Genomic DNA, 18,310 nt, shown 5'->3' on the forward strand with positions numbered 1-18,310 from the left:
CTCAACAATTTTTTTTTCCAAAAGAAACTGCAAAAAACCATGAAAGCCAATTTGAAACTCTGAAACTCAGACTTTATAGATCCACGTCTCCACTAACCTGACTCCGCCAGATGGATTTGCTCCGCATATCCATCTGGAAACCTTCCGTTGCAGTAATTTTGGGAAGGGGCGAAAATATTGGTTAGCTGATTGGCCTATGTTGGTGATAGACGGGCCAAATAAACCAATCAGATCAACGAAGCATATGACGTACTAACAGAGCGACGACGAAGAGGAGCCAATTGATAGATCAAACTCTTGCAGAAACCAGTCGGGAGAAGAGCAAAAACATCTTTTCCTCTGAGAAAAGCCTCCAGAGCAGTGTTTTGCTCTTCTTTCAGTGAAGAAATACTCTGTAATTCCCATAAAACTTGCTCGATAGCCACGCTAACGCTAGTTTCATCGGCTGAAGCCACCATGTTCTTTAGACTGAACTGTCGCGCTTCTCGTTGCGTAGCACCTCAACCCGCCTCAAAGCCAACGCTGATTGGACGTTCGTTTGGTGAACGGCTCCAAATTTTCTTTAACGGAGAGTCTCCAGACTGATCTGCGAGTGAAACCTTGAAAGCTCGCGAGATCAGGATGGTCTCATGAGGCTACATCTTCACTATAACTCAAGCAAATTTAGACTGAATAAGTTGAAGCATGTTTGTTCCACAAAGGTTTTAGTGGGCAGTGTGCTTGGCGGAAATAGGATTTTGAAAGCTGTGTGGATGAAACACCGTGTGACTGTGTTTTGGCAATTCCTATAAATAGATAAAGAGGAGCAGGTGTCTGTTGGGCCTGGTACCGGGCCCACTGGGGTTGAGGGGTGAAAGTTTTTTTTTGTAAAATAATCTTTGGGTCATTTATTGGGTTTCTTTTTACTCTAAACACACCAAACACAGGTCATACTTCTAAATCAGAAAGATATTTTTCAGGAAGGTCTCTCTCTTTCTTATCAAGGCTGGTCATTGAAGGCAGATTATTGGTTAAAAAAGTGTATTTTGATATGTAAACTATTATATGAATCTGTTTTCCTGTGATTCAAACCCTATTTGAACTCACTAGGAAAAACACAGCTTTATTTCCCAAGATGGCTTAGTGTGAAATTGGACCAGAACTTATTACCAGCACTAAACAGGATTGAATCAAACAGCTGCCAGCTGTGCAACAACAAAATATCTCAAAACAACGAGAAGAAAAAAACATGGTTCCCAGGCAGGCGGGACAAGCAGCTGATGTCTGCCTGATGTTTTTCTGTTACTGTCAACCACAGCATTATTGATTCAATAATATCAAGCCTCAACTTTAACTTGGAAAAAATGACGTTATAAAAATTTGCCAATACTCACGCAGGGCATTGGCTCTTTGATTTATATTGAGGCATACAGATAATAAAGCTCATCCTGAAGTCAGGGTTCTCCCTCATGTCTCACCAAACGCTCTAGTCTGGCGTAAAACTCAGTGGTTTGGGAACGTCTAATTACTGATGCAGACATTTTTGAACAGTACTCCCTTTGACAGCTGGGCAAAGTAACAACAATATACATACCACGTCTTAAGAGAACACCCATACATCCTGGTATGTCCAGATGGAGGTAGTCTAACATAAATGGAGACCTTTGACTGATGGGCTTGACGTTTCTTGCCTTTAGTAGATAACTTATTTTAAGACAAAGGTGAATCAAAACCCATCACATTTGATTTGATTCAGGAGTTTTTGCAACTGACATTGCAGTGGAATCATATTGATATTTTGAGACATATTCACTTGATCTCAGTAAATCCTTTGGATCTGTGTTGCACTAGCATGGCATCAAGTTACAGAGGTCCAGTTCCTGAGGCTTCCTCTTGCCAGAGCAGTGGTTTCTGGGCAGATTTAGGCCGTTCTCAGTTATGCAGCGCACTGGGCGTCTTTTAAAGCCTCTCCCACAGGACTTTGAGCACGGAGACCAGGTCCCTACATCCCACATGGGACATGGATCACCACACGCTCTTATTGCTTCAGGCCTTTTAGCACTGTCACAATCTGTTGCAAGACGTCCTTCTGTGCTCTGGCACTGTACCAGCCTCTTCTGGAGACCGTTCCCACAGGTCACTGTGCATGAATCCCATGATGATGTTACCCAGTGGCTAATAGGTCTCTTACCCATCACCTCGTTCTTATTTTTGGTGTTTTTCTCATCTGTCAGGACACTGTTTTGTGATTTGTGGCTTTTCTCCTCTTTCCGTAGAACCTTGTCCTCCTTACGCTCCTTTGAGATGTAGAAAGAGTAGCGGATTCTCGGCGGAGTCATCTTCCCCACAGAGAGCACCTCCACCGTTAGCGGCTCTTGCAGAGGTCTGGTAGCCTGGAGAATCTCAACAGATGTGGATGTGCCACTGTAGCGCAGCAGGCTGCCTTTAAGTAGCATGTCCCTCTCTGCGGCCGACACCACGTAGTTTCCATTCAGAAGGTAATTTCCATGCCTATCCTTCACAGCGAGGTAGTTTTCATCACTGACCATTCCTCTGTACCCACGTTGGCGGATGTCAATATTGGAGGCTCCGACGGGCAGCGTCACCACAAAGTTGTAGCCGTTACTGAAAAATCAAAAAAAGAACATATTTAGTGGTAAAACACAAAGATTAAATACTTTGAGTTAAAGAGCATGTTATCTATATAAGTAGAGGTGTCAAAAGTATTAATGTTTATCACTCGAGTAGAAGTATAATTCCAACTGTAAAAAATCACTTTTCTAGAAGTTAGAGGATCAACTTAAGCTTTTTACTCCAGTAAAAGTGTAAAAGTACCATTTTTAAAACTACTTACAGTATAAAAGTAAAAGTAATGCAGTAAAAAATGTTAAGAATTTTTTTTTACAATTCTGTAACGTCCTCGTCCTTTGAGCTTAGCATTCCAGCCTTTTTGCCTGTTAGATTTAGCGTTCTAGGGTTTTGACCCCTGCTTGGATTTGGACCTGTCTTTGTCTCTGTTTTTTGATACTTCTGTTTCTGCTGGTTTTTTGGTGTTCAAACCCATTGGACTGAATTAAAGGAACTTTGAGTTTTAATCCACTGTGTCAGGTCTTGCATTTGAGTCCTTTATTTCTGAGCCTTGTGAAAAACAGTATCAAATTTAACTTTGCTTCACATTGAAAAACTATTTATTTTGGTATGTGGAGAACAACAAGTTGGGGCAGAACCGAGTCCGACCACAAAAAAAATTATCATCTGGATGAAACTAATTATTTTGATGGTTTTTTTGTTTTTGAAATACCAACAGGCCAGAATGAAAATGAACTTAAATGAAATAAAACTAACAAATCTCTTTTCAAGTAGAAAGTAGAGATAATTGCAAAGCAATTTAAGGAGTAGAAGTTAAAATTTTGTCTGAAAAATAATTACTCCAATTAAGTATAGATAGCCAAAATTTCTACTGGAGTAAGGTAACCAATTATTTGTACCCGACACCTTTGTATATTAGGGGGTTTAAGTGCTCAGCACTTGGTAATAATTAAAAATAATTGAAAATGTAATTCTTCATATTTTTTAAAATTTGAATTTTCAGTACTTTTCTGAGGTTACTGGAAGTTTGCTCTTATTATGGGTGGAGATAGGATGTGCAACAGAATGCTAAGACAACTGAACCAGACAAAGACCTTCTTCTTCCTGACTTTTGGCGGTTTGGGTAGAAATGTAAGTTTGTTAAAGAACTGAATATCTGGGTCACTACATCACAGATAAGCTCTGTGATGATGATGATGATGACGTTTATAGGCAGCGTCCCCTTTTGTATGGCAAGGCCAACATTCTGGTGAGGTCATACAGTCAGATTAGTTCAAAGTTTTCTATTAAAGGAAAAGTACACCCAAAACATGATTAGCCTTCATTTTCTACTCACCCCCATGCTGAACAACACTGTGGAGTACTTTTTTGATATCTCAAATGCATCTGGAGATCTGGGAGGCTTCTTGCTGTCTGCTGACATTCAAATAATGGAGGTCTATGGCGCCCGAGGCAGAAAGGTCCATAAAAGTCCACAAAAAAAGTGTCAATATTCCTCCATACTGCTCGTCCAATGTATTCCAAGTGTCCTGAGTGGGTAGCGTCCATAATTTACTCGAAACGAAGTCATTTAGAATGTTTTTAGAGCATAAACAGTAGTGTATAGGATTTCCTAAAAGCGCGTTCACGAGTCTACGGAAACCGCGGCAGACCAAACCAGATGAAAGTGCGCATTCAGCGTCTGCTCTGCCGATAATGCAAGCGCAGAAGAAGAAATGTGCTGTTTACCTGTGCAAAGAAAGAAACAACGAAAGAAAAATGTCTGAGGACTTCAGTGTTGAGGAAGAGCATGAGTTCTTTGCCGAGCTGAATGCGCACTTTCGTCTGGTTTGGTCTGCCGCGGTTTCCGTAGACTCGTGAACGCGCTTTCAGGAAATCCTATACACTACTGTTTATGCTCTAAAAACATTCTAAATGACTTCGTTTCGAGTAAATTATGGACGCTACCCACTCAGGACACTTGGAATACATTGGACGAGCAGTATGGAGGAATATTGACACGTTTTTTGTGGACTTTTATGGACCTTTCTGCCTCGGGCGCCATAGACCTCCATTATTTGAATGTCAGCAGACAGCAAGAAGCCTCCCAGATCTCCAGATGCATTTGAGATATCAAAAAAGTACTCCAGAGTGTGGTTCAGCATGGGGGTGAGTAGAAAATGAAGGCTAATCATGTTTTGGGTGTACTATTCCTTTAAAGGAAAACCACTCCGACTAGGCAGGGTGAGCAGATCTGTGTAGAATTATTTCAGTTCTGTCTGTTGTGCTATACACAAGATCCAACTATTTCTCACATTTGACATGGACAGACTATAAAAAGTTATAAATAATAAACAAAACATGTAAAAAAAAAAACAACAAAAAACACCAGAGCATTCTATAAAGAAAATCTCCTCTTAATGAGTCTGTGCAGGATTTAGAACCAGAGCAGATAGAGAATGTTCATATATAAAAAAACATAATGAGATCTACGTCTAAAGAAAAGAAAATAAACGGCGTGGGACGGTTTCTATGGTGACTGAGGCAGAGAGGTGATTCTCAGAGAGATCTGGGAAGTTTATCTTTTTTTCCCCATAAAGAGGTGAGAGAGATCCGCTGCGCTGACCTGCTCTGTCTGCTCCTCCTTATTCTGGTTTCTGTGAGGCTCTAAGAGGATCACTACTTTATCCGTTTTCTGTCCTCCTGAACTCCTATCATGGTGAAAGATTTCTATTTTAATGTTTCATTCTTTGTTTTTGCTCCAGTCTGTCCTGCTCACTATAAACGCGATGTGTGATTCCAAACTGACTCTTTCCCCATCAGATTAATAGATTTTATTTTGTATTTTCCCCCAAAGCGCATGAGTTTTACTTTGCAACCGCATCTCTCTTCCTGTCAGACCCATGGTATTGCTGTTGAATTGCTGCGTAGTCTGACACAAACAGACCTGGGCTCCAGTGGCGGATCTAGGGGGCGGCTATTTGGGCTGCAGCCCCGGATGTTTCCACTAGAGCCCCGGATCTCGCTTCTGAGCTGATCTGAGTAAAATGTGCAGTACTGGAATTCACCAGATGGTGGCAGCATGCACAGCAAAGCATCCTGTAGCATTCCCGTGCAGAAGAAGAAGTTCTGACCTATGGCTGTTGCTAAACAGACTGATGTTCCAGGTATGTGGAGCTCTCACTGACTTCCAGACGTTGTTTGCCCCGGTGTTCTATGGAATTCTGTTCCCCTTGTGTCGGGAGCGCATTGAAGCCAGAGAGGCGAACATGGCGGATGGAACCATTTTCACGACGCGTCTGATCGATTTCTCGCTAAAATCAGCTATAATCATGTCACGGTTGTAACATCCAGTTTAATCAGCAGCTGTTGTTTACAAAATTGTAAAATAAATAAATAGACGAGGTGCTTTAAAGCTATTTTGTGTTATTTTAAACGGCAAGAAAATCGTCTTTTTCCAACTTCTGTCACTTAAACCTGACAGAAATAAAAGTCAGTCACCAAACAGTTTTCCAACAGTAGTGAGTATTTATCATTTTCCATAGCTGATATCAGGGGACGGAAACCGGCTGATAGCAGGACACAAATATTCCTGAAAAGATGAGAGTGTAGACTTTCTGATTTATCCCCTTCTAATGTAAAATATGACAGATTACTGGATTAAGGACATTCCCAGTATACTACATGATATCACACAAACAATTTTTGAGAATCTGGAAACAGATGCTTTTTACTTCCCAAAGATATGGGAGGAGGAGAGACTTTATGTTTCAGCTGCCTGAAATAATCTGTTCCTCCTCCATAACATGGGAAGAAATTAATTTACCTGCACATTTTTAACTGTGTTTATTCATTTATTCATAATCCTCTGGATTTGGTGACATTTGATAATTATTTGCCAAAGTTATGAGAGGGGAATTGTATATTTTAGCCCCCTGATATAATCAGTCCCCCCTTTGATGATCTTTATGAAATATATTTTCTGTTTAAATGTTTATCTAACAATTCACATATATTCCAAAAAAAAGGTCAAACCAAAACCACTGGCCTTTGTTTTCCAAGTTTGAAGATGTTTCTTAATTCCAAATGTCTGGAGCAATGCTATTGCAGACATTTGGAATTGAGAATTATAATACATTAAATAAAGATAGTCAAACCAACAACTATGTTGGATTTTAAAATATAAAATAATAAATGTTTTAAACATAATATATGAAAAATAATGACAGTTTCAAAGGATTTGTTTATTTTTTTCCCATGTTATGGGGAAACAGATTATATCAGGTGGCTAAAATATATGATTTCCCTCTGATAACTTTGGCAAATAATGATCAAATGTGACCAAATCCACAGAGTTAGTTGTTGATGAAGAGAGGAATAAACACAGTTAAAGACTTGCAGGTGAATTAATTTCTTCCCATGTAATGGAGGGGGAATTGTTATGTGTGATAGCATGTAGTATAGTAGAAATTTCTTTAATCCAGTAATCTGTCATATTTTACATTAGAACGGGATTTAGAAGAAAGTCTACTCTGTCATCTTCACCCTCGGGGCTAAGCCCCTGATCTCCTAGGATCCTAGATCCTCCCCTGCTGGGCTCTATCTCAGTCGGAGCTACGCTGCCCCCTGCAGGAAATCGTATCTGGAGTGATCCTCTCCATTGACTTTCAATGAGCGCTAAACTCCACGACCTCTAAGGCACGATTTTATATCAGATTGGACGCAAAATTGGATTTAGTGCGTTCTGGGCTTAGTTAGAACCTGACCTAAAGCAATTTACAGTCTGTTACCTGATAAAGCATTGAAGCATTAAAAAGCTCATCTATTACAAAAACTCCATAAACCAAGTGAAACAGTATTTACACACGAGGGTAATGCTTTAAATATTTTCTTTCTGTTAATTATTTCATGATTAAGCTCATCATCATGTTATTATAGATTAAAATATTAAATCATATTAAGAATAATATTATATTTTACTATTTTATCAGACCAACATAAAAATTTGAGAAAAACGAGTCGCTGTGTCTTGCAATGACTGACTACCATCTGTTGAGGCGGGCTACTTACACAGGCTTGGTGAACATTCCTGAGACCTTTTTGCAGCCTTTGTTGTCGCCACCACACACACCACACTTGTCAAACTTCTTGTTGGAATCCAGCTTGCCGTCGCAGCCTGCCTTCACACACTTCCCCTGAACACACACGGCTGAGGTGTCAGGGGAACAAGGCGTCCCATCCACAACCTGACAAGTTAAGACAACACGTGTTACAATAACCATTATGGGCAACGAGTCCTACATTGTTTTACTCTTCTGGTTAAAAAATCACATGATTACCATACATTTCCATTTTATATTCTTTAAGTAATGTTGTGAGAGTATCTCTACTTACTTACTACTTACTTACTTGAAAACAGTTTATCTCATAATTACGAGATCAGTATCTCGTAATTATGAGATAACGTCATATTTAGGAGATCAGGAAGGACGGTCATTGTTGAGCTACGCTACGTTAAACGGGAACAATGACTAAGTTTTCAGATTTAATCGGATTTTATTTCCTTTTAGGTTTTCGACGCTGAGAAATACTGAGTTTCCTCAATGTGGATGGAATTAGTTTTAGTTTGTCAGCATTGTGCAGCAAGTCCTTAGGATTGTTAAGGCGAAAAAGCCTCTCTACTCTGACCTGCTGGAAGTCGCTCTGTTCCTGCAGCAGCAATTAAACCAGAACGGGACGCTTTATGGTTAGAAATTAATGCATCTAATATGCATTCCAGCTGACTTTGTGGTGTCCCAAAGAACTGTTCGGTATCTTCTCAAAATCCTAGATCCTCAGGGAATACAGCTGATGCTTCAGGATTGTTTAAAACTCCCAGGTCAACTTCATGCAGCAGGTCGATTCATAGAACAACTATGACCAAACGGAATCTGTATTAATGGAGCCGTTGAGGGATTTTCACGTATGGTCACATGCCTGAATGCTTACTCCACAAGTAGTAATCTCAGGGTTATAGCTGAGTACTTTATTGATGAAGTGGAAAACAGGAGCGGAGCTCCAACGCGCATCAGGTCAGACCTCGGTACAGAGAACTGTTCAGTGTTAAGAAGTAATCATGAAGACCAGTTTTCTCAGAGATGCTTCGTTGCTGGCTAAAGTAATCATAACTAAATATATAGACAAGATCTCGTAACTAAGAGATACTGATCTCTTAATTATGAGATAAGCTGCCAGATTTTTTTTTTCTTTGGTGAATGCAATACGCTTCCGTACTATTCAGAGTTTAGGTTTATCAAACATAAGCATGAACTACAGTAAAGACTGGTTTTAAAAGTTGATGTTGAAAGAACAAATTTCTAAACTTTTATTTTGTCCAAATGTTTCAATTTGTAAACATTTACACAGATTTATTTTATTTTACATTTGAAATGCTGGAATTTAACCCTCTGTCTGATTACATCACTAAACCTTGATTCTGACGTTACCAGCCAACAATTATTCAGTACTTGAAAAGTCATTTTACTGATTATTTTATTACTCTTACTAGAGCATTGTCTTGGATTTCTACCTTTACTTAAATAAAGAAAATAAATTGAAAATGTTCATCATGTCTTTTAAAAATGGTTTTGTATTCTTTGTTCAGAAATCAATAATAAAAAAGATAAGGTTTTATTTACGTTCACAGACTTGCCTGGTTTTATAAATGTGAAGAGCCTTAAAATAAAAACTTTGTCAAACCACTATTTAATCTTCATGTCAAACCTCCCATCAGTATTAGCATAGTCATGGCATGTTTTATAAAGATAACAGGTACCATATTACATCACAAAAAGTGGAAGAAACTTTATGGTAAAAAAACTCCCTTCATCAGCCGATGTGAAAAATGGAGATTAAAAACACAACTATGTTGCTAAAAGTCCAGTTGGTCAGAGACGCAGACAATAAAGCCTCTTTCCCTTTGAACATAGCGGGTTAACTCATATTTTCAAACAAGGTAACAATCGGCATTTGGCTTCCTTCCCACTGGTTTTAAAAAGTTGGTTTAACCCCTCGCTGGAAGCTTCGTGTCTGGTGATACCATCGCGCTGGGTGAGCGCTGATGATGTCACCAGTGTGACAGACATCAGGGAAGTAAACAATGGAGAGTAACATGGAAGAAAGTCAGGGCATAGTCCACGTGTTTTATTGTTTCTCTCTATTATCTGTCTGAATCCCTCTTACCAGAGCTGTTCCATGTTAATTGAGTGTAGACATGAGTTCAGAAGCTACTGGTGTGGTGTGTTGACGCCGGTACGTTCAATGGCATCATATAATTTAGCGGGTCGACCCGGCTCTGGTGTTCCCACAGTATGCCGATCAGAGCCGAGGTGACTGTGACACAGGTCGCTTGCCAAGGCATTTGACCCAGTAGGGTGAGGCTGTTACCACTGCCGCTAAAAGCCAATTCTTCCATGGTTTAATTGGGTTTTTCGGCCAGTGGGAAAGGGGTACTGAACGACTGAATGACTGAACGAGCTACAGCAATTTTCTGTAAAACAGTGTTAGCAATATGTCAAGTTCTAAGGACACCATACTGGAAACTTTGGGCTAAAACTGAGCTGCAGCACAGCACATTGCCAAATAAACGCCGTACCCAGGTAACAGGGTGGTGACGGCATCATGCTCTGGCACTATTTTAGAGTTTTAATCCAAATTCTCCTGGCTGGAAAGATGAGCCTGCAGCAGATTTAATGTACAGAGCACTGGTGTAACTTACTGAAGGACTGGTGTGGACATGTCCCCACCAATTTAATATATATATATATATATATATATATATATATATATATATATATATATATATATATATATATATATATATATATATATATATATATATATATATATATATATATATATTTATGTTCATCTCATTTACTTTAGCCAACAACAGTAACCTCAGCACGCGCCCGGCTGTGTGTTCTGAGTTTTCTGACAGCCTTTCTGTCCCCCTATCCCGCTGCTCCTGAGTCCCGCCTACTGATGTAATATCATTGGATCCTATGTCCATTGCTCCACGTCTGTCACTTTATGATAGAACATGATTGGCGGTCGCTATTCACACACAATAGCACTCATTAATATTAACCAGCAGCTACTTCAGGTTTTATTTCAAATAAAAAAGTAGTAGACAGTTTTGTTTAAAAAAAAAAAGATGCTACCAAAAAAGTCATCAGACATACGAAGTGTAAGAAGCCTTGAAAATTAGTATTGTAATGCTATAAGTTTGACAAAAGCAGGTGTTTAAATAGTGTGTTCTTTGCTAGTTTAAAAAAAGCAAGCAAGCACCTGAACAGACTGTTATTTTTCTTTCTTCTTTCTGTCTTAATGTTGGCAGTGGGCTTTAGGCTGCCCTGCAAGGCTTTAAACCTGGGTTTGAATGGAGACTAAGCCATTCTCAAGCACATATCAAGGTGCTCATTTTGAGCCTGGATCCAGATTTATTGTTGATTCTGTTCATGGTGGAGAATCCTGCTTCACAGCAGCAGGTTGAGCCAAACATCCTCTAAATGTTCAGGCTCCGCTCCGGTCTGGCCAGGTCAGGATCCGCTATTGCAATCGCACCAAACAGGAAAAGAACTGTAAGAAGATCCTGTTTGTCAAATTAAAATATAATAATAAATATAATTACAACAGATCGGTAATAACTAGAAATTAGAGCATGATTCTTATATATTTAAAAAACAAATAATTTCAAAGATTGGATGCAAACTATTGGTACTTCAACGGATCAGGAAGCAGATTTCTCATCTCCATCAGAAACTGCACATATGCTGGATGCTGATGGGGATTTTTTTTAATATGTCATATTTAGTTAAGCGTTCATTTCTGCATGTTTTACTCCTGAATTTAGCTCATGCTCTCCTCGAGCTCAGAGGATAGTTTGGAGCGCAGCAATACCGGAGGAACAGCGGAGGCTGTAGGCTTTGGTTTGCGCAGGAGGTCTGCAGCGTAGTGGGGTGGAGCGGTGACGGAGGATGTGGGATTTCGGGGTAACAAAAGATGCGGCGCAAGTGACGTTTAGACACTGTAGTCAGACAACATGCAGTAATTTATAAATGTTTTAAATCAGGTTGGGGTCGGATTAGCCAGCAGGTGGGTCCGGATCTGGACTGCAGTCCGCTAATCCGTGACCTCTGCCTTATAGTTTCCCCACCAACTTTCATTACAGACTTACACCCTCGGTTCAGAGTGAATCCAAATCGCTTCATCAGACAAAAAAACTAAAAAACAAACACAGTTTTGGATTTTCCTAACTAGTGAGAAAAGTCAAACTAAAGCAGATAGTTGGAAAAAGACTTTACAAGGTAAAATGTAGAGTTGAAAATTATCACAAGCTATGGCAGATAGTGCAGACTTTTGTAACCAGAGTTTTTGATTTGAAAACACTTTCTCCAAACAATTCAAAAAAGATAAAAATCAATCCACTGGACTCTGTTTCCATGTTTGAAGACGTTTCGCTTCCCATCCAGGAAGCTTTTTTTTTCAATTCATAATGTCAGAAATAGTGTTGTTGGCTTAGAAAACATAAAAATTGAACAAGTCCACCCCTTTGGAATGAGGTTCGTTTGGGTTTTCTGTTAGCCCACAATACCGGATACTTGTCTATGTCTCTGAAGGGGGTCGTTAGAGGGAATTCTTGGCCTGGCTGAACAGGCAAGGTCTTCTGTTCCCCTGTAACGGGGTTGTGGTTGCAATGATGGCGGGAAGGGATCAACTCCATCGCTGCATTGTAGATTTTTGAAAGCTGAAATCTGAGCCCACCCCCTCTGTTTAAGGTTGGTTTTTCTTTCTTGACATAGATGGCTTCCTTCACGCCCCTTTCAAACCACCCGTCTTCCTTGTCCAAAACGTGAACATTCTGGTCCTTAAAAGAATGTCCTTTGTCCATAAAGTGTAGATGTAACACAGAGTTTTGTCCGGAGGAGGGCGCTCTTCTGTGTTCGCCATGCATCTGTGGAGAGGTTGTTTGGTTTCTCCACTATAAAGATCAGAGCATTCCTCACTGCACTAAGCTGCAGACACCACTCTGCTTACATTCGGTCTGGGGGTTTTGTCCTTAGGATGCACTATTCCCTGTTTAAGGGTCTGTTTGGTTTGAAATGTAGTTGGATTTTGTGTTTGGAGAAAATCCAAACACAGAATTAATTTTCCCCAAAGAAATGTGTTGTTTTTTTGGATTGTAAAGCAAAGTCCTATTACCGGTACAAATTAAGATATTAAGTCATCTAAAAAATTTTTATTCTTTAATTCGTTGCGTTTATTCACGGGCTAGAAGACCTTTGAGAGCCAGAGTAAGTCCACACAATACATACAAAACAGTGTGCAAACCTTAGGTGAAAGAACATAGAAGTATCCAGTTCCGTTGGCCCTGCAGATGAGCTTGCATTTATCCTTGGGAGAGATGCCAGAATATTTGGGAATCCAAACTACACTGGATCCCAGTCTGCTGGTGTTTAGGTTTAAGCCATTGAATGCCTCACACTGCTCCTCACGAAAGCTTTTACCTGGGGATGAAAAACAGACCAACATTTCACAGCTGCTCTGATAGAAGAAACTGATCCTTCTGATCAGAGGAAGCAGGAAAAAAATAAAAAACAGACAAAATTAAAAGCAGCCTAAGGCTTTCTGGAGGAAAGTTGCTCAACTTTGCCATAAACTTAAAAAAAAAAAAAAGGAAACCCGAGACAGTCCCATAAATATGTCATGCTGTTCTTGAAAATAGATCTTTAGCGTTCTTAATTTAAAATCATATTCCTCTCTCATATCGTATTCGTATCGTATTTATAAATGGAAAACAACATCTCCAGTTATGTATACAACAGAGAAAGTAATCTGATATATCAATTCTTTTTTATTGGGTATACTGAAGAATTAAAATAACTGGTAGTAACTCTTTTATCTTAAATTATAAGCAACCTGTTTAAGCTCATGCCACAGCATCTAAATGTGGTTCCTAGAACTTCTAAAAGTAGAATGGGAGGCAGATCTTTTAGTTCTCAGGCTCCTCTCCTGTGGAACCAACTACCAGTTTTAGTCCGTGATGCAGTCACCCTGTCTACTTTTAAGGCTAGGCTTAAAACGTTCCTTTTTGATAAAGCTTCTAGTTAGAGTGGCTCAGGTTATCCTGAGCTATCTCTATAGTTCTGCTGCTATAGGCTTAGACTGCTGGAGGACATAGGGACCCCTATTTCATCATTCTGCTTCATTCTATCTCTATTCTCCCATTCTGTAGTATTTGTGAATTCAACACCTATTTTTTCTCTACTTTTTCTCCTCAGAGTAACTGGTTCTGTTTAGATGTCCTATTATCAATGATAGAAGGCAAATCATTTAGTTATCAGACTTCAGGGTCTGATAACTAACTCACCTATACAAGCACCAGCCTTTGCTCATGAGGCAAATGTGCAGTCTACTTTTATAAAAAAAAAAACATTCTCTCTCTCTCTCTCTCTCTCTCTCTCTCTCTCTCTCTCTATATATATATATATATATATATATATATATATATATATATATATGGACACTTTTTTTAACAGATGGATTTAGGAGATCTACTTTTTTAAGCAGACCTTAAACTCACCAGTTTCAGGACAAGGGTTGAGATTACATGAGCGGTATTTAATGCGAAGGCCGTAGCAGTATTTCCCACCATTTTCAGGGACAGGGTTATTACAGTCTCTCCTGGCCAACTGAACACCTCCACCACAACTTCTTGAACAGTCTCCAAATGCACCCCACTTCCCCCAACGGCCATCCACCTTAGTCAAAAGCAGAACCATGCTTTACTCGTCAGTGTTAAGAATGTTCATGTAAGACAGTGCTACACTAAGTCCCTTTCTGCCTTACCTTTACATGCATGGTGCTGTGCTTATCAACACAGGTGCCTCTGTAGCAGACTTTGTTGCTGCCATAGCCACAGCTTGTGCCGTCTGCCCAGGGAAAGTGTCGGGTTTGACAGACTTGCTGTCCACGAGCATTCCCGGTGCACCACAGCTTTGTGCAGGGCTGCATGTAGGGGCAGGGTGTGGAGCCTGAACCAAAGGCAAGCTCACACTGACGGTGCAGGCTATAGCTGTAGCCAGGAAGTCTGTCCTGGAGGGTGAGGTGCTTCTGAGGCTGGTCCAATAGGCAGTCTCCTGTAGAGGCAAAAACAGAGCTATGGTGAGGCAGCAGATACAGTATGGAAGATATTTGGATACGTCAGATTGCCTTTTTCCTTCTTTTATGCACATGATCTCTGAAATTAACCAATTTTAACTCTATATGTGCAATAATGTAAAGTATCATCAGAGATCAGGCAGTAAAAACATTTTCTCTTGGTAAATTTTACTAGTAGCTATATTTAATGTATTTAATCAACTGAATCTGAGTAATGTTTAAGTGAGACTGAATTTTACTATATAATTGGATCAGTCTGCCAACCATTATGACAGTGCATTATAATCTTTAGATTGATTTGAAGTGGAATTAGAAGTGTCTTTAATTGACAGATGTTGAACTCTTCTGAACACTACACTGGAAAAAAAGTCCAAAAATAATAAAAAGTAAAATAAATGAGTGCACTTGTTCTTGAACTGAGGAGGTAATTGAGATACTTTGCCAATGGAACAAGACGATTTACATTGCTCAAAAAAATTAAAGGAACACTTTAAAACAGATCAGATCTCAATGGGGGAAAAAAATCCTGCTGTTTATTTATCCTGATATGGACTGGGTGATATGTTAGGAACAAAAGGATGCCACATTATTTGATGGAAATTAAAATGATCAACCTACAGAGGGCTGAATTCAAAGACACCCCAAAAATTACAGTGAAAAAATGATGCGGCAGGCTAGTCCATTTTGCTGAAATTTCATTGCAGCAACTCAAAATGGTATTCAGTCATTTGTATGGCCCCGATGCGCGTGTATGCATGCCTGACAACGTCGGGGCATGCTCCTAATGAGACGACGGATGGCGTCCTGGGGTACCTCCTCCCCGATCTGGACCAGGGCATCACTGAGCTCCTGGACAGTCTGAGGTGCAACCTGGCGGCGTGGGACGGATTGACACATAATGTCACAGAGGTGTTCTATTGGATTTAGGTCAGGCGAGTTTGGGGGCCAATCAATGGTATCAATTCCTTCATCCTCCAGGAACTGCCTGCATACTCTCGCCACATGAGGCCGGGCATTGTTGCATTGTTTTGCACCAGCAGGGAACCCAGGACCCACTGCACCAGCATAGGGTCTGACAATGGGTGCAATTTTCTCATTTAAAATGAGAAAAACAAAACAATAGCATTGTCTTATTTCAATTGCATATTATCTAATTATCTTATTTTAAGAATAAAAATACCCATTCTATTGGCATATCATCTTATTTACCTGCTCAAATTAAGGGTAAATACACTTAATTTAAGAAATGTTGACCTTTTTCTAGGTCGTTGTTGCAGTGTAAACTATTCTGTAATCAAATTTGAGCCCATCTCTCGATTAGCTGAAGCTTGGCTACATAGATTGGATGAAAAGAAAGAACAGATTTCGCCAGTTCCCTTCAATAAGTCAGGGGCCATCTCCTGGGACTCCTCCCAATGGAATATGGCTGCCCACCTTTTGAGGGGAACTTCCAGGGGACTTCAGAAACAGATGTCAGGGCCACCTAAGCTGTCCCTCACACTAAGCATGCTTGTAGCGACAGTGGAGAGGAAAAACTCCCTTTGAACAGGAAGAAACCTCCAGCAGAACCAGGCTCAGTGTGAGCGGCCATCTGCTGAGGCCCACTGGGGTTCAAGGAGACAGAAGGAGACATAGAAAAAGAAGCATAGATACAAAAGGCAACTGTCAACCAGCTCCACAGGCGGCCCCGTCCAGGAAACACACAGCCAGGCAGACGAGCTCCGAGCCAGCTCCCATGTCAGAGGATGAAGAGAGCACATCCAGTTAGTCACAGTCAGAGAAACAGGACTACACTGAAAAACAGGCCAAGCTCCAACATCTAGAAACAAAGGTGTTGATGGCAGCAGCACAGCTGATATGGGAGATATCAGCTGAGGGTGGCAGATGAGGAAGCAACAAAAGAACAAACAGCACTGAGTGACAGCAGAGGTGGTGTATATATTGGGAGACAGAACCAAGGCCAGTTAATCAGCAGATTGGGAGCAGGTGTGGGCAACACCAACTAGGAGGAAGCCAAGGGGAAAGGAAAACATCCCAAGGGGGCAACAGAGGGTAACTAAAGAACTCAGCACTGGTAAAAATAAACAGACCAACATGGTAGAAACGATACAGAACACAAAGAGCAAAGGGCAGAACTCCCCACGGCAAACCACCCCAGCACATGATATAGAAAATCAGCAGAACCTCATCATCTTCAAAAAGCAGATATAAAATTCATACAGACCCCCTTTGGCCTGGGGCTGAAATCCTGTCCATAACAGTTATGAACGGGACCAGGGACAAAGGACAACCCTGCCAGAGTCCATGCTGCCAAAGAGAACCCAGAGGGAGAGAATAATGATGAAAAATTCAAAACATCTGCTCCCCATTTACAACTGAGGCCTTGTTATACAAACTATCCACAAATACCTGGGAGGGAAATTGGCTAAGTGGGCACAACTGGGACGTTTTCACTCAGGAGTTCACTATTTGCTGCCATTTCCTTTTTGACTAAGTCACCTAAATTGATCAACCCTTTTTCAACTCTCATATCACTCTAACTAATTAACCAAAACTCGAATATAAGAAATAGGTCAATTCTACCAGTCCCCCCCCAACCCCCTGCCATGTGTAGTCACGGGTGTGGTTCGCCTTTGTTTTTCTACATAAAGTGAGACAGAAACAGTTCTGCTGAAGAACTAGGTCATGATACATATTAAAATCAAGATGGAGGAAAAGAAGGAAGTAGCCCACAGCAGGGTAACGACTGCTGAACAAAATGAAAACATTCAGGGAGCATTGACTCACCGTGACCTCTGTCCATGAACTCGGTAATGATGGCTGCGCTGCACACTGACCAAGGCCGACTCCTGTCAATCTGAATCAGTGTGGGAGACATCATGTGGTTGTCCTTCAGTTTCCCAAATACTTCCTCACATGCCTTCACATTGTCATGGGGCATGTTGAAGACATGGCCTGCAGGGAGAGGGTGGGAGACAACACAACAGGGTCATGGCTTGGCAGACACAACAGGCCCTGTTTTCACTTTATTACAAAGACTTATCGGGCAGATTCAGAGAGAAAATAGTGCAATATGTATTAAACCATTCCCTATACATTGTTCAACCTTCATATAATTATTAGCTGAACCTTTTCAGTTATTAATTGACTTTCTGGAGAGGGAAATTATGGACTTGCTGGTTGTGTAAGAGGACAGAGGAGGGTGGGATTCAGCTTCTGGCACAACTCCTGCTTTGTTTGAAACCACCTTTTCACACAGCTGTTAGTGAAAACAGCCATAAAGCTGTCACATAGACTGCTGGGTGCAGTTTACGGTCAGCAGTTTGCATATAGTCATTATTGGCATAAAGGTCATATTCATTGTAGGCTGTTAGGGATTTATTGGAACTATTACAGCGCCAAGCTTTAGTGATTTTACATAACCATCATTAGGTGCTGAAGTTTAAATGCATCCTGGATTATTTCCAAAGTGTCATTTTTGTACTATGCAGACCAGACACCCCTGCTTATTTAATGTTTTATTAAATGTCACTTAGCAGGTCGTCAAACAACCCAAAGCTTT

The 18,310-nt window shown here is 40.4% G+C and overlaps 1 protein-coding gene across 1 annotated transcript in view; it reads right to left on the reverse strand.

Annotated features, from left to right (window-relative positions):
- Positions 1–1,364: 1,364 nt before the first annotated feature.
- The window catches only part of LOC119774222 (A disintegrin and metalloproteinase with thrombospondin motifs 15-like), a 33,754-nt gene continuing 16,808 nt past the window's right edge, over positions 1,365–18,310 (reverse strand). Inside the window, exons 3-8 of the mRNA XM_038271629.1 lie at positions 17,536–17,703; positions 14,437–14,726; positions 14,171–14,348; positions 12,919–13,094; positions 7,618–7,793; positions 1,365–2,604 (exon numbers count right to left, since the gene is read on the reverse strand). Coding sequence (XP_038127557.1) covers positions 1,827–2,604; positions 7,618–7,793; positions 12,919–13,094; positions 14,171–14,348; positions 14,437–14,726; positions 17,536–17,703 — 1,766 coding nt within the window. The 3' untranslated portion in view covers positions 1,365–1,826. The remainder of the gene's footprint in view (positions 2,605–7,617; positions 7,794–12,918; positions 13,095–14,170; positions 14,349–14,436; positions 14,727–17,535; positions 17,704–18,310) is intronic.

The sequence above is a fragment of the Cyprinodon tularosa genome, unplaced genomic scaffold (genome assembly GCF_016077235.1).
Source record: "Cyprinodon tularosa strain WSP-4 unplaced genomic scaffold, ASM1607723v1 ctg800, whole genome shotgun sequence".
Classification (NCBI taxonomy): Eukaryota; Metazoa; Chordata; class Actinopteri; order Cyprinodontiformes; family Cyprinodontidae; genus Cyprinodon; species Cyprinodon tularosa.